This window comes from Periophthalmus magnuspinnatus, chromosome 14 (genome assembly GCF_009829125.3).
Source record: "Periophthalmus magnuspinnatus isolate fPerMag1 chromosome 14, fPerMag1.2.pri, whole genome shotgun sequence".
NCBI lineage: Eukaryota > Metazoa > Chordata > Actinopteri > Gobiiformes > Gobiidae > Periophthalmus > Periophthalmus magnuspinnatus.
This window is the reverse complement of record NC_047139.1, coordinates 4,819,727-4,834,978: the sequence shown is the minus strand read 5'-3', so window position 1 is coordinate 4,834,978 and position 15,252 is coordinate 4,819,727. Positions and strand designations below refer to the sequence as shown.

General features: G+C 37.3%; 1 protein-coding gene across 1 annotated transcript in view; it reads left to right on the top strand.

The window, feature by feature from the left end:
• Nucleotides 1–15,252, top strand: part of sh3pxd2b (SH3 and PX domains 2B) — an 83,818-nt gene that overhangs the window by 4,473 nt on the left and 64,093 nt on the right. The window contains exon 2 of the mRNA XM_055226395.1: nucleotides 2,174–2,254. Within this exon, the coding sequence (XP_055082370.1) occupies nucleotides 2,174–2,254 (81 nt within the window). The remainder of the gene's footprint in view (nucleotides 1–2,173; nucleotides 2,255–15,252) is intronic.

Sequence of the window (15,252 nt, the reverse complement as noted above, 5' to 3'; positions counted from 1 at the left end):
TACAGAGCCCTTTTTAGGCTTATTGACAATTAGTTTTATTAATAAGATCTGGCAACCTAAAGTGAGAAGCTCATTTGGAAATGCGCTGTCCCCTTCCTCTATGGTGTCCTCCGCAGCAGCAAAACCAACAGCCACTTCAGACTGAATAATATGGCATGCCTTAGAAGACAGAACCCTTTTTGGTTTATTGCCAATTGGTTTTATTAATAAGATCTGGCAACCCAAATGGAGAAGCTCATTCGGAAATGCGCTGTCTCCTCCCTCCATCATATCCTCCTCCGCAGCAGCAAAACAAACAGCCACTTCACTCTGAACATCATTATATCCCTTAGAAGACATGATATCATACAGAGCTTTTTTTTTTTAGTTTATTGCCAGTTGGTTTTCGTAATAAGATCTGGCAACGCAAAGAGAGGATCCCACTCAGAAATGCACTGTCTCCTCCCTCCATCATATCCTCCGCAGCAGCAAAACCAACAGCCGCCTCAGTCTGAACAATCTAGCATTGCTTAGAAAAGAAGGTATCATGCAGAGCCCTTTTTTGGTTTATTGCCAATAGCTTTTTTTTAAAGATCTGGCAACCCAAAGTCAGGTGTTCATTCTGCTTTCTGATTGCATAAGGACGTTTACATTGTGTTTTTTTGCTTGCCGTGCGAAAGGTTGACCTGGTTGTCAAGTTATCTATCTTGCCTTTTACCGTTTTAGCTTAGAAACATGCATCCTTATTGTTGTGAGTGGGATTGCCTCTCCACAGATCTGAGCTGGAAGCTTAAGATACTGTATACATTGTACTAACATTTCTATAGGACTGTAGTCGACTGAAAAGCTCTCAAAACTATCACATATCTCTATAAATCTGAACCAAACTGTGCTCAAAAGATTACAAAAACAACTATTTATACAGACAATATAACAAAAATATGGCAGTAATCCACTCTCGTCCATCCCTGTTGATTAAATGCAACTATTTCACGAAAACATCTCCCATCTCGGGCCAACACACCTCCCACTGTTGTGTATCTTTGTCCATATGTGACTTTTGGCATTCGAGGGGTGTACTCAGATCCAAGCCGGGACGGGAGCCAGGACACAGCGCTTCAACGGGGAGTGTCCCATCACCTCCTCTGCCCTCCTTCCCCAGACTCCCTCCTCCATCTCCTCCTCCCCTCCTCTGTCTCTGCGGACCAAAAATGTGTTTGTTTAGGTTTGACCGCTCTGTGGGGCTATGTCGATGTGCATATAACCTGCTTTTTTTTATTCAAATAGTGACTTTAGAATAACTATTAAGGTCCAAACAGTATGTGATGGAGTCCTTTGTATCTTGGCCTACATCATCAGAGGTATAATACTCCCTACAACTGAAGCATAGCCGGAATGGACTGCGTTAAACTGGAATGATCAGTACTATCACGTTTTCTTGAGGTTTCATGTATCTGGGTTCGGTGCTGATGGTAAATAAACTTCTTTTGTGTCTTTTAATCTCGTCTTTCAACTCTCAGCTACTTCCATTTCTTCTACAGCACCAGGCAAGACTAAACGAGGTCTAAACTGGTCCTAAATCAGCGCAAATTGGTAAAACGTCCAAATAGGGAAGGAAAACAGTTAGTAGGACTTAAAACTTGGTTAAAAGTACGTAAACCAGGACAGAACACTTAAAGAACTGATGGTTTTCTGATTCTACAATGTAACTGGCTATCGATAGACACACATTTTCCTATTACTTTGCCAGAAAATAGTAAAAAACCCTTAAACTTTCTATATTCCAACAAGAATCAGCATTTTAACATTAATTTTAGCTGGCCCACATGTGTTTTAAATCTAAAATGTCACTTAAAACCTAACAATAGTAGTATTTTCTGACTCTGCAATGTGATTGGCGAGGGTTAGACACAGATTTTCCTATTAATTATATTGTACTTTGCCAGGAAATAGTCAAAAAACCCTTAAACTCACTGTATTACAACAAGAATCAGCATTTTAACATTAATTTTAGCTGTCCTAAACCAGAACTAAACCAGGTCTTAGCTGTGTCAAAACCTAGAAGCCAAGATTAATCCAGGACTGATACTGGTGTGATTCTAAATGGGCAAACAAGGACCTTGACAGAACTACACGTTTGGTTTGTCTTATTACGCTTATTAATCTGATTTTTTTTTGTCTTTTGATTTCCCAGGTGTATATCATCAAAGTGTCTTGGAGCGATGGCAGCACGGACACCATTTTCAGACGCTACAGCAAGTTCTTCGACCTCCAGGTAAGAGAACGCGAACAAGGATTTAAAGCAACCAAAGAACCAACGAGAAACCTAAAGCGATATGGCGTTTGTAATCGGAATCATGAAGAAAAACCGTCTCTTATCATCAATATTTGACCCAAGTCCAGTACGAGAATCAGTCAGGACTTGCTATTTACCGTAAAGATGCACTGTGTAACTTTTCTCGTGAAGGTTCGGCTACCTGTTTGTCACCAAGGACATGTTCTTGCTTTGCCTGGAATGTTCTACAGCACGGCAGCCATCTTGCGTTTATTCATATACGTGCTTTTATGTATAAATACTAACTTGGAAAATGACAAACTCTTACTGTGAGCAAGAGTCGGGGGTCACCTCTCCACAGATCTGACCTTTTTCGTAGGTCGTGGTGGCGTCTTTTGCTTGTCTCCATGGAGATAGTTAAGTCTAATGTCATGTTGTGGGACATTTGAGGCGGAATATCCACGCATCCGTCCATTTTTTTCCGCTTATCCGGGGCTGGGTCATGGGGGCGTCAGTCTAAGCAGGGACTCCCCGGCTTCCTTCACCCCAGACACTTCCTCCAGCTCCTCCGTGGGGACCCCAAGGCGTTTCCCAGGCCAGCCGAGAGACATAGTCCCTTCAGCGTGTCCCGGTTCTTCCCCGGGGGCTCCTCCTGGAACACTCTCCTTACCGTTTACCCTACGCCAAAAAAGTTACGTAGTGGATCTTTAAAGCCGCTTGTCCGCTGAAACTGGACGAGGAATACAGCTGACCACACCGGTGACCACGGATATGCCTGAATCATGCTTGGACGTCACACCGGACATGCGTCGTGCAAAAGGGAATCTCATCCTCGCCTCTCTCTTCCTCTTTTCCGTTTTAAAGAGCCGACTCCCGACGTTTAACCTACGTGAGCACGACGTCTCAAAGGACAAACGTGGACGGCCAGTTTGTCCATATATTAAATCCAGACCAGTCCTGCAGCAGACGTTAATCCGATTAGGAAGCTTTTAATTGATTAGGATGGGCAGAGCATGAGCCATGAGCGACGCCCTGATCAATGGGAGCTATGTTTCTGGTATCTACGAAGCACAAAGTGAAAACAGATTACATTAGGTTTATATAACCTTAAAGCGAAAGACCAGCGCCGTCACCAGTCCCTCTGCTCATTTCTATCAGTGAATATTATGGAACTAAATCTTTTATTATACATTATTGTGATGCAACTTTCCATTTAGACCTGGGGACTGTTAAAGGTACAAGTTTAGTGCAGGAAAATTAAGTTAAAATACATTTGGTCTAAAAAAATAAAATAAATAAATAAAAAAAACTTTAACATGCACGATATAAACTTTAGTATTTAATTGTATTTATGAACTCTTTCAATATACCGTATTTTCTGGACTATACGTCGCTCTGGAGTATATGTCGCACCAGCCAAAAAATGTATAATAATGAAGAAAAAAACATATATACGTCGCTCTGGAGTGTAAGTCGCATTTTTTTTAGGAAATTTTACAAAATCTGAGACCAAGGACAGACATTATTATAACTTGCCTTTAAAGATATAATAATAATAAAAATAATATAAAATAAAAATAATTAAATAATAAAATCGAAATAATAATAAAATAAAAATCAAATAAATTAAAACACTAAAATACCAACATTATTTAAATAAAAGGTAAATCTAACATTATTTAATTAAAGTAAATCAAAATTATGGCAGTAAAAAAGTATCCACTTTAAAATCTATGGAAGTAAAGTACAGATACCTAAAATTTCTACTAAAGTACCGTACTTTACTACCGTATTTTTCAAAGTATAAGTCGCTCTGGACTATAATTCCATAATTATAATTATGAACTCTTTTAATATAATGATAATAAGGGAAAACAAAAATGAAAGATGCCCGAAGTCGTGTTGGAAATGTTTTGGATTTGAATGTTAAGATGAGTCAGTATCATAATATTATAGCGTTCTAAACACGCCGGCTTTCTCGTGGTTGTTTATTTTCTGAACACAAGGGCTACCGTAGGCAAACGTGACCATGTAAAGAAGTCGACCACAGCGTTCAGCTCCACTCAAATGAAGCTGATCGATGCTAACAGTTATAGCGGCTAATCTAGAGCCGAGTTTCATAGTTCTGACCTAGAGTATCATAGCAACAAATGAGCCAATCCAGAGCGAGGCTGATGATGCTGGTTTAGCAGGGAGCAGGCGCTTAGCAACACTGTCAATCAAACCTGTTGCTAACGCTAACGGGAGCGACCTCAGTGAAAGACGGCACCTGATTTGTCTGTTATTAATGTTCTTATCTTTATTTACAGACACAATAGTGAAATAAAAACAGCAGGATCACGTAGAGCGGGTTAAAACAAATATTTAAGACCAAAATGACGAGCCTGACAGCAGCAGTTTGGTTATTTTTTGGCTTTATGATCAGATTTAAGCCGTAAAATGTTGAATTTATAACTTCCGTGCTTCATTACAGACGCAAACTCGGTACTAAAGTGTTTCATTCTGCTGTTTATTTATTGCAGCTCATGGTTTTTTAACAATATTGTACATTTAGAGTAGTTTTGGTGGTTTAAATCTGCTCTTGGTTTGTTGCGTCAGTGGCATAAATTCATTTCAGTATCATCATTTATCGTCTATATTTACTTCAGCTAAACGTGTTATCGTGCCAAGTCTGGGCATTACGCCATCTTCTGATCTTAAATGTTAGTCATGGGTCTTTCCTTTGTTCTTTCTTAAGACAATGAGTCAGAAATTGCCACTATTCTTAAACACGGGGCTTTTCTTTCATCGTGATTTCACCGAGTTTCTTCTACACTTTGACTCAGAGGATGAATAGTCGTTGCGCCGACAGATTAACTGGATAAAAATCACAAATGGCTCGTATCTTATCTCCCATTTGCCGTTAATGCTTTATTTCACCTCGAGACTACAGCATCTGGAAAGAATTGAGCAGAATTGAGTATAAATCTATCGTAAAAATGCCGTTTTGTGACAGGAAGTATCTGGATAATCGCCGCAGTATTTCGTATACAGCGCACCGGCTCTTTTCTAGGGAATACTTTGGGTTTTTGGCAAGTACAGTTCCTTCCACAATATGCAACATTTCTGGTGGAAGCTCTTCGTCCTTCTTGTCTCCATGGAGATGCTATTGCTTTGCCTGAAATGTTCTACAGTATGGCATTAAACACGTATATCTTGCATTTATTCAATTACCGTGAATTTCAGACTACTTTTTTCCCCACTCTTATACAATGGTGCGGCTAATTTATAGATTTTTACTGGTTAACGGCCACCGGGGGGCGCTCTCTAGCTGTAAACGTAAAAGTGAGACAGACGTGGGGAAAGATTACGCGCTGAAGAATACACTAGTTTGGATTTTGAACTGTCATTTTGTGGTTTTTAAGTTATAGGCAATGGATCTGGCGTCAAAGAAGGAAATAGAGCCACTGCACGTAAGTTTGGGATTAAAAAATCGATGGTGCGACGTTGGAGGCGGCAGCGGGAAGAACTTAGTCGATGTAAAAAGACGATAAAAGTTTTCAGAGGATATAAAAGCAGACGGCCCGTGTTGGTGCCGTTTTATTTTCTAAACGTACTGGCGATTTTCGAAAAAAGCGTATCTTAAATTTAAAAAAAACTTCTGTGTATCGTCTTTTTGTGTAAATATCTCGTGTTACAACATGAAAACCTGTGGCTTATATTGAGGTGCGCTCTACAGTCTGAAATTTAAGGTATATTACATTAGTTTTATCACAAAAAATGCATTTTTCCTGTACAAATTTGAACTATAACTTTGCTTGGTGGCGCTAAATGCTTGTCGTTGCTATGGAGATTTAAGTTTAACGCCGTACTGTGGAATATTCCAAGTAAAGCAATAACATTTTCCATTAGATTTTTGCATAATATTTATAAGAATATAGAAGTAGATCGTCAAACCCCTCTGTAAAAGCTACTGCGATGACATTTACAGATGCACCGATCCAGCTTTTTTCAGTTCCGATACCGATTTCAATACTACCGATATCAACCGATTACCATTTGTGTTTCCTTTTAACAAAAATAAAATGAGATAAAGCTGATCCAAATGTGTTATGTAGCTGTTACTTATCCCTGAAGTAACAACAGAACAACGTCGTGTAAGTAAAAGTTCAAACATTATGAGACTTTCTGTGCCAAATATGACCAGTAAATACTTTTTTTTTACAATTATTTGTACTCTATGTCCAGCCACGATATCGGCTAAACCAATATTTGGACGCCTGATATCCAATCCATCCCTAAAAACATTCAAATAAGCAAAAAAAGATCCAGCTCTTTTACTATTGTCCTGCAAACGGCCACTGCTTGAAAACAAATCCACCATTTTTGCAAGTTTTTTTAAATATTTTGACTGGCAGTAGTGACGTTAAGTTACGCCAGGATTGTGTTATTGTGCAGAATGATGTTTTGAATGGGAAGTAATCAGTTTATGACCGGTCCTGATGGTCATTTACGGGTCTAGGATGGAAGTGTGAGTCACCGCTTCCCGTTATACCACGAGTCCAAACAGCTGATGCAACGTGCGCTTTGGTGTGACCACAAACTTTTTCAGTTTTATTTATGAGCTTCAAACCCGCAGCTAAACAAACCGAGATGGGCTTTATTATCTGACCGCAAACGCATCTGAAGTTTAAAAAAAAAAAAAAACACCTTTGAAGGTCATAAAATGCTAAAAGGCGGATGGAAAAAATGCATAACTCTTGTGTAAATTGGGTCTGCCGCAAGCGTTTCCATGGAGATATTATTGTTATTATTCCTCAGCGTGGCTTTAAACACGTGTAGCTCAAAATAATCAAGCTGAGTGTTAGAGGTAATAGGTCAGATCTGTGGAGAAGGGAGCCCATTCACAGTAAGAATGCATGTTTTTCATTGTGTTTTTGAACAATAAAAACATCAATCAACAAGTAAATGCAAAATGGAATGGTTTAAAGCCATAGTGAGGAACATGCCTGGCAAACTGTAAGCTCTCGATGGAGACTAGCGGGTTGTGGACCCTCCACCGAAAAAGTGAGGCACTTTTAAAGCTGTCTAACGCATCTGTAACGCACAAATCCAAGCATATTCTTCTCAAACACGTGCGTTCAGCTTCGTTTAGTTTTATTTGTTTAAAACTTCCAATCAGGGACTTTTTGGATACTCTTAAAATGACCCAAAAATGTTGTGGAATAGCTCTTGAGATGTACAGTAACTAAAACAAATGAGAGAATCCGCCTGGCAACAGTCGACAGAGGAGTTTTCCATTCTGGAGGAGACACTCGGGCTGAAGGCTCCAACTCAAACAGCTGATACATAGTTTCCATTTTCTGTAAGAACGTTTCATCCAAAATGGACACGAGGGACTGGGGCCGTGCGTCGTTTGTGCGATTAACCGATGATGGCATTTTAGTTGACAAAAATGAGTTGTATTAATAGTAGAAATATGGATTTATGTGGGAGAATAGCAGAGAGGAGAAGTTAGTGTCACGATAAGACATTTTGAAGGATTTTATATCACTACAGAGAAATATTGTGATAAATGATCTTATTGAAACTAGTTTACAGCTCTAACTAAGATTGAAATAATGCAGGATAATCCCAGTAAACCATTTTAAATAGACTGTTTCATAGATGTGAGCTGCAACAACAGCAGAACGTACCAATATTTAGCTGTAAAAGGGATGTATTCACTGCTCCACAGCTCAAATCTTATCATATTACAACAAAAATATGACAAATTTACTCATTTTTACAAAGAAAAAGTACTCACGATGAATACTTAGGCCCAAAATATATAGTCCCCAGCTTTTCAAATATTGAAAGATACAGTAGTATCAGTTCTACTCAAAATACCCACCGCTGCTCCTCCTGCCTCTGTCGTCTTACATCGCCCAGTATTTAAATAAAACAATGTGGCTCCATTTGCTACGGTCAAGTCTTGGCGAAATCGTGATGTAAAGTTTCAAATTGAAATAATCTAAAAGCCAAATGTTTCTCGTAAATACATTTGTTATGCTGTAAAGTGCCAAAATAGTATTGACTTTTATCACTGCCGAGGGGATTATTTCAAACTGTTTTCACTGCAAAGGATTATGGGCAAGATTTACAAAACACAGACGGCGTATTGTGCGACAAAATGGGCGATTGTCCCATTAAACCCCCATCGTTTTATTCAATTTCACACATTTGTTAATTGTATTCCCCATAATTTTTTCTACATCCAACTAAAATATAAACTGACGCAACAATCCCGGGTTTGTTTAGTTTAGTTTTTGTTTAGTTATAGTCAAACTTTCAGTAAAACACCGCACTTACACCAGTTACTTCGGTTAAATGTACATCTATTCATTCTTACCTCAATCTCCAGATGGTCCAGTCAAAGTGGGCGTGTCTGACGTCGGCCATTTTTAAAGCCTTGGATGAGGTCATGGGCCGGACCTTTGTGTAATTTGGTTTCCATCTTTAAGCGTTAAAAGTTTTATTTTAAACACTTTTCCATTCTAAAGTTTTTATGGTTCTTATTTGGTTCAGTGAGGTTCTGTTGGGGAGTATTACTAAAAAGATTATTGACCAATCAGATTCTAAAACGAGTATTTAAACTAGATACTCATTTGAGCAAGAATCAAAAGCAAAAAAGCCACATTCACAGGACAGAAATGAACCTTTGCTGAAGCTTTAGAATGATCTTGAGCTGTATCTTTCACAAATATAAGACACACAGACGAGTAAACGCCGATGGACCACTATGAACCTACTGGACGACCGAGGGATTACACTGATATGAGTCACATGGGAATATAAAGGAAAGTGCTATGGTTTAATGTTAAAAATCACATTTGATTGTTTAAATAGTGTTCAGTATTGAGTTTTGAGTCTATTCCATCCATCCATTTTCTTCCTCTTATCCGGGGCTGTCTAAGCAGGGACTCCCAGATTTCCCTCACCCGTCCTCCAGCTCCTCCAATGGGACCCTAAGGCGTTCCCCGGTAGGCCAAGAGACATAGTCCCTCCAGCGTGTCCTGGGTCTTCTCCTGGGCCTCCTCCTGGTGGGACATGCCCAGAACATCTCCCTATAGAGGCGTCCAGGGAGGGTCATAGAAACAAACAAATGTGTCTTTTTTTCGTACATTACAAATTGTTTAACGTAAGTATGGGTTATGGTAAAAGAAAAAATTCAAATCTGTCAATTGGAAGGAGTGAAGACTTTTTTGTCCATTTGACAGTTTTGAAATGTTCTTTTACTATGGATCATACCTGGATATCTGTGTAATCCCTCAGTTGACCAAGTATGGGTTATTTTTAATCACATAAAATTGTTTGCATTGATACATTTTAATTTAATTTTATTTAATTTAATTTAATTTAATTTAATTTTATTTTATTTTATTTTATTTATTTTTTAAATTTTATTTATTTATTTTTTAAATTTTATTTATTTATTTATTTTATATTTTATATTTTATTTTTATATATATTTTTTTTATTCATTTCAAGTGCACGTATCAGACAAACCCAAAGCTCATCTCACAGATTTGTTCCTACACAAGCTCGAAAAGTAGTGGGAAGAAGAAAACTCACAGTGAACTCTCTTATCTTTTAGATTTAAACATATAAACCCAATACAACACAAATATAACCTCTTTATAAAACTGTATATCCATCTGCTCTGTCACCTTCAGAAATCGCCTCGACTCCACTCAGACATTTGAAGGTCACAGTGAACTAGTCCAGGAAATATGCAATCATTACTTTTATCAATGAAACTATTTATACAGACTGAGCTGGAATCACAAATATGCAGAGCCAAGGACGTTTTACTACAGTTTAACAAATGCTCATTGAGTAGTCAAAGTCTTGGTGATGCCATCACATTCTCGGGTGGTGCCATTCCTACGTCTGGTTTGGTCTAATGGCGAAAACTCGAGATGCCAATAGAAATTCCTACATAACTATAACTATGTGCTTATTCTGCAGTAAAATAATGCACTCATCATCTCAAATATTTGTAATCATGGACAGACTACGCTCCAAGATCAAAAATAAATGCAGTTTTGATTTTAAATGGGTTAATAGTAGAAAAATATTCATTGACTCACTATTTAAAACTGTAGAAATGTAGTAGCAAACAGAATTATTATTTGTTATTTTAATTTAATTTTATTTGTATTTTATTTGTATTATTTATTTATATTAATTTTATTTTTATTATTTATTTATTTGTATGTATTTATTATTTTTATTTATTTATTTATTTTAATTAATTTTTTATGTATTGATTTCATTTAATTTTTTTTTTTTTTTATTGCTCTACGACATTTTGTAACCATACGTGTACCACTCAGAGTCTTTCAGATTTTTTTTTTTTTTTTTGCATGATCTCAAATAAGTGTATATTTGTGGGCGGGGCTAGGGGGAAGGTGAAAACAGAAATTTTCAGAGCCACAAATTTAGGAATACAACGGAGAAATACTCAAACACGCATGAATCAATCAAAATACAACTTTGACGGACTAAATGAGAAGTAGAAACAATAATAAAAGCAGATTTTTAGTCATATTTAATGTATTTTTGTTGAATTGTGCTACGTCTATACCTGGATGCATCGAAAGAGTCGCACCAGGAAGGAAAGATCTGACATAAAGATGGGAAAAACCAGTCAGTCCATTTGTAATTACTCATATCATAACACAATTGGCGTCTATCAGAGTGTAAACACTGCAGAAAAAACAAAAAACATTTCCTATAGCGCTGTAGTGTAACTGTTCCCATGTGTAAACTTTGGCACGCCCAGTCTCTTTATGTACTCTGTAATCACAACCACTCGTTCATAAAAACTACATCTGGAGAAAGTAAAGTCCTCTTCAAAAATACCTGTTACAGCGTGCAGACAGTATCACATAGTCACAGTACAGGCTGACAGCTTTCCAACATCATTTTTTCACTGTTTTTGATAAATTTGATTGATTTTCTCCGACCCCAGTGCAGATGTTTCACGCAGGTAAACTGGACTCAAATGCAACACAAAGAGTCAAATCAAACGTCAGTCAAAAGTCTTAGTAAATCCAACAGAGAGTGTCCTTCAAACAGGTCGTTCTTACTTAATATCAACTTAAAATCTCGTCAACTTTGGGGAAACGATGTGAGAAACAGGCTGGGAAATAGAAGTTCAAGGCAAGTTTATTTGTGCAGCACAGTTTGTACACAAAGTAATTCAAAGTGTTTTACAGAATAAGAAAGACATTAAAGTCACAATACAACAAACTGAAACATAAATAATGTTCATAAAATTAGCATTAAAAGAGAAAAGTGCAGAATAAACCCCTTTCAGTCATAATCACTACTAAACAGAACCGTTTGAGCCTGGATTTAAATATTGTCAAAGTCGAGGCACAAAGCTGAAACACTGTTCCCCATGTTTAGTCCTGGTTTAGTCCTGGTTTAGTCCTGGTTTCGTCCTTGTTTAGTCCCGGTTTAGTCCCAGTTTAGTCCCGGTTTAGTCCTGGTGTCATCCTGGTTTTGTCCAGGTTGCGTCCTGGTTTAGTCCCGGTTTAGTCCCGGTTTAGTCCCGGTTTAGTCCCGGTTTAGTCCCGGTTTAGTCCTGGTGTCATCCTGGTTTCGTCCTTGTTTAGTCCTGGTTTGGTCCTGGTTTAGTCCCTGTTTCGTCCTGATTTCGTCCTGGTTTAGTCCTGGTTTGGTCCCGGTTTAGTCCTTGTTTCGTCCTTGTTTAGTCCCGGTGTCGGCCTGGTTTAGTCCTGGTTTAGTCCTGGTTTAGTCCCGGTTTCATCCTTGTTTAGTCCGTGTTTAGTCCCGGTTTAGTCCCGGTGTCGTCCCGGTTTCGTCCTTGTTTAGTCCCGGTGTCGTCCTGGCTTCGTCCTGGTTTAGTCCTGGTTTAGTCCCGGTTTAGTCCTGGTTTAGTCCTCAGAGTGTGAGCTGGTTCATGTGCAGATGTAAATCCAGAGCTGTAGTCTCTTTACTCTCTAACATGCTCTGACTGAACAGAGGAGCATGTACCTTCTGCTCTGAGCTGATCAGGAAATGAACAGCAGCAAAACAGGGAGGCAGCAAAAGACGGACCGGATCAGGCTGGGAAACGGAGCTGGACTGAGGATAAACATGAAAACAGACAGAACTGAGACGAGATGTGTTGTATAAGCAGTTTGTGAGGTCAGAATGAGTCTGTGTGTGTCGTCAGCAGTGGTGGAATGTAACGAAGTAAAAGAAGTAAAGTACAGATACCTACATTTGTACTTAAGGAGATTTTAAAGTGCAAGTATCTGTACTTTCTACTCCACTACAGTTTTGAACAGGATTGAAAATTGAAAGTTTTGTTTTGTTTTATTTTATATATATATATTTTTTTTTTTTATATTTTATTTATTTATTATTTATTTATTATCATTATTATAGTCCAGAGCTGTTGAAAAGCTGAGGGTTTTATTTTTAACTCGTACATAATTTGAGCAAACAAAAAATATACAAAAAATGAAATCAGCTAGGAAAAAAAATAGTGATTCAAATGTTTTTATTTAAAAAAAACTTTAACTTTTTACTGTTTAAGTGCATTTAAACATGTACTTTAATACTTTTACTGAAGTAGATTTTTTCATGTGATACTTTTACTTTTACCTGAGATTTTTTTAATTTATTTATTTATTTTTTGGCATTTTCCAGTATCTATACTTTCACTTAAGTAACAAAACTGATTATTTATTTATTATTTCTTTATTTATTTCTTTATTCTTATTATTTTGATTAACTATAAAGCATTTAACTGTGCAATAATCAGTAAGTATATGGTTAGCATCCTAGTTTTTGCATTTCCGCAGCTGCAAAACTCCAACTTCGTCCTCTACGTCTGCACTGGGACGAGACAAAAAAGCCACACAGAGCCTTTAATAACAACATTACTATCACTCTTTCCGCGCCGTTGTCTATAAAGTTTACTTTCAAAGCTGTCGGGTCACGTCCTTGTAACCGCGTATAATAAACCGACACGGGCGACCTTCTGTAGTCCTCCATTTTGTTTTATGACAACCTGTTAAATAATGTTAATGCCCACACTGAGGAGAGCCATTACACTTAAACACTATTATTTTATTGGAGCATTTCTCATTGAGTCAGAGGCAAATGTAATTCCCCACAGAGCTGTCATTTGTCTGGAGTATATCCGCTGTACGCACATTTTCACCCCGCGCGTGAGGACATCAGATCAGCTCGCAGTACAAGGACGCTATACAGTACACAACATGTATTTAACCTTATATTTTTAACCACAAGTCGTTCAAAGTGTCTACTCGGATTATACAGTGGTTAATCGAATGGGTGTAATTAGTCAATCGCAAAGCCTGCAGTTTTTAAGTACCATCATTTCCTCAAGAAACGCAAAAATATCCCATTATTTGCTGCGTAAAAACTGCAAACGCTGTAGTTTATATCTGAAATGTGGTTTTTGTATCAACGGGTGAGTGCGTGTTTCAGTCTTTTGGTCAATTCTTCTGGATGTGTTTAAAATTTATCTTTAAACAAAATCGTATTATTAAAAAGCTTGTAAGAAATAGCTATATTTGTTCGATTTTTTTTTAATTCTACTGTATTATTGTGTCTTAATATACAATAAAATACAGTAGAACAGTTGCCAGACGTGTTACAAATGGACTAAAATCAGAATCAGAAGACTTAGATATGCTTAAAAATAAAATAAAATGCTCAGAGGTAGAAAAAAAACAACAGCAGCATCAGAACATAACAGACTCAAACAATAGACTCATTTATAAAACTTATTTTCCGCTTTTTCCAGACTTTACATACAAATGTTTCAAACTTATAAACATTAAAAAGAAACAATCATTTCATCTTGTTGTCGTCATTACACCAGAACATATCAGGGCGAACATTGGGTCAACGTTTCATCAAATAAAGGATTTCTAAATGAAGACAACAAAAAAATGAGCTATAATTATATAAACAGCTCTACAGTGGTGTCAGTTCACTGTTTTTGTTGTGTTTTTGTCACTTTTTGTAGCAAATTTTACCCCAAAACATGTATAACAGGTCAAATCCTCCAGCTGAAGCGACATAAATCCAGTGTACACACAGTCTATGTAGCACCGCTAACGGAGAACTAGCTTAAAGGGGGTATTTCTTTTCTATGAGGGTATTTCTTTTCTATGAGGGTATTTCTTTTCTATGAGGGTATTTATTTTCTATGAGGGTATTTATTTTCTATGAGGGTATTTATTTTCTAAGAGGGTATTTATTTTCTATGAGGGTATTTCTTTTCTAAGAGGGTATTTCTTTTCTAAGAGGGTATTTCTTTTCTAAGAGGGTATTTCTTTTCTATGAGGGTATTTCTTTTCTATGAGGGTATTTCTTTTCTATGAGGGTATTTCTTTTCTAAGAGGGTATTTCTTTTCTATGAGGGTATTTCTTTTCTATGAGGGTATTTCTTTTCTAAGAGGGTATTTCTTTTCTAAGAGGGTATTTCTTTTCTATGAGGGTATTTATTTTCTTCGAGGGTATTTCTTTTCTAATGGGGTATTTATTTTCTAAGAGGGTATTTCTTTTCTTATATTCTTTCTTTTCTTCTTTTAACTGCTAACACATAACAAATTTAGCCATGTTTATTGTTTCGAAAATGCTATATTCACCGAAAACAACGCGTTAACATGTATTCATTTTCGTTTCACATTTGTTTTGACTTTGCTCTCGGCGTTAAGTCACTCCCCCTTCAGAGCGCTATCAAGATTACCGTATTTTCCGGGCTATAAGTCGCACTTTTTTTCATAGTTTGGCCAGGAGGAGCGACTTATGTGTGAAATATGTTTTTTTTTCTTCATTATGCTTTTTTGGCTGGTGCGACTTATACTCAGGTGCGACTTATACTCCAGAAAATCCGGTATTTAAAACAGCAACTCAAATATCGTTGCAGGTTAGGGCCACGTATAAACAAACCGTGTATTCTCACATCTGCACATGAAAAAAAC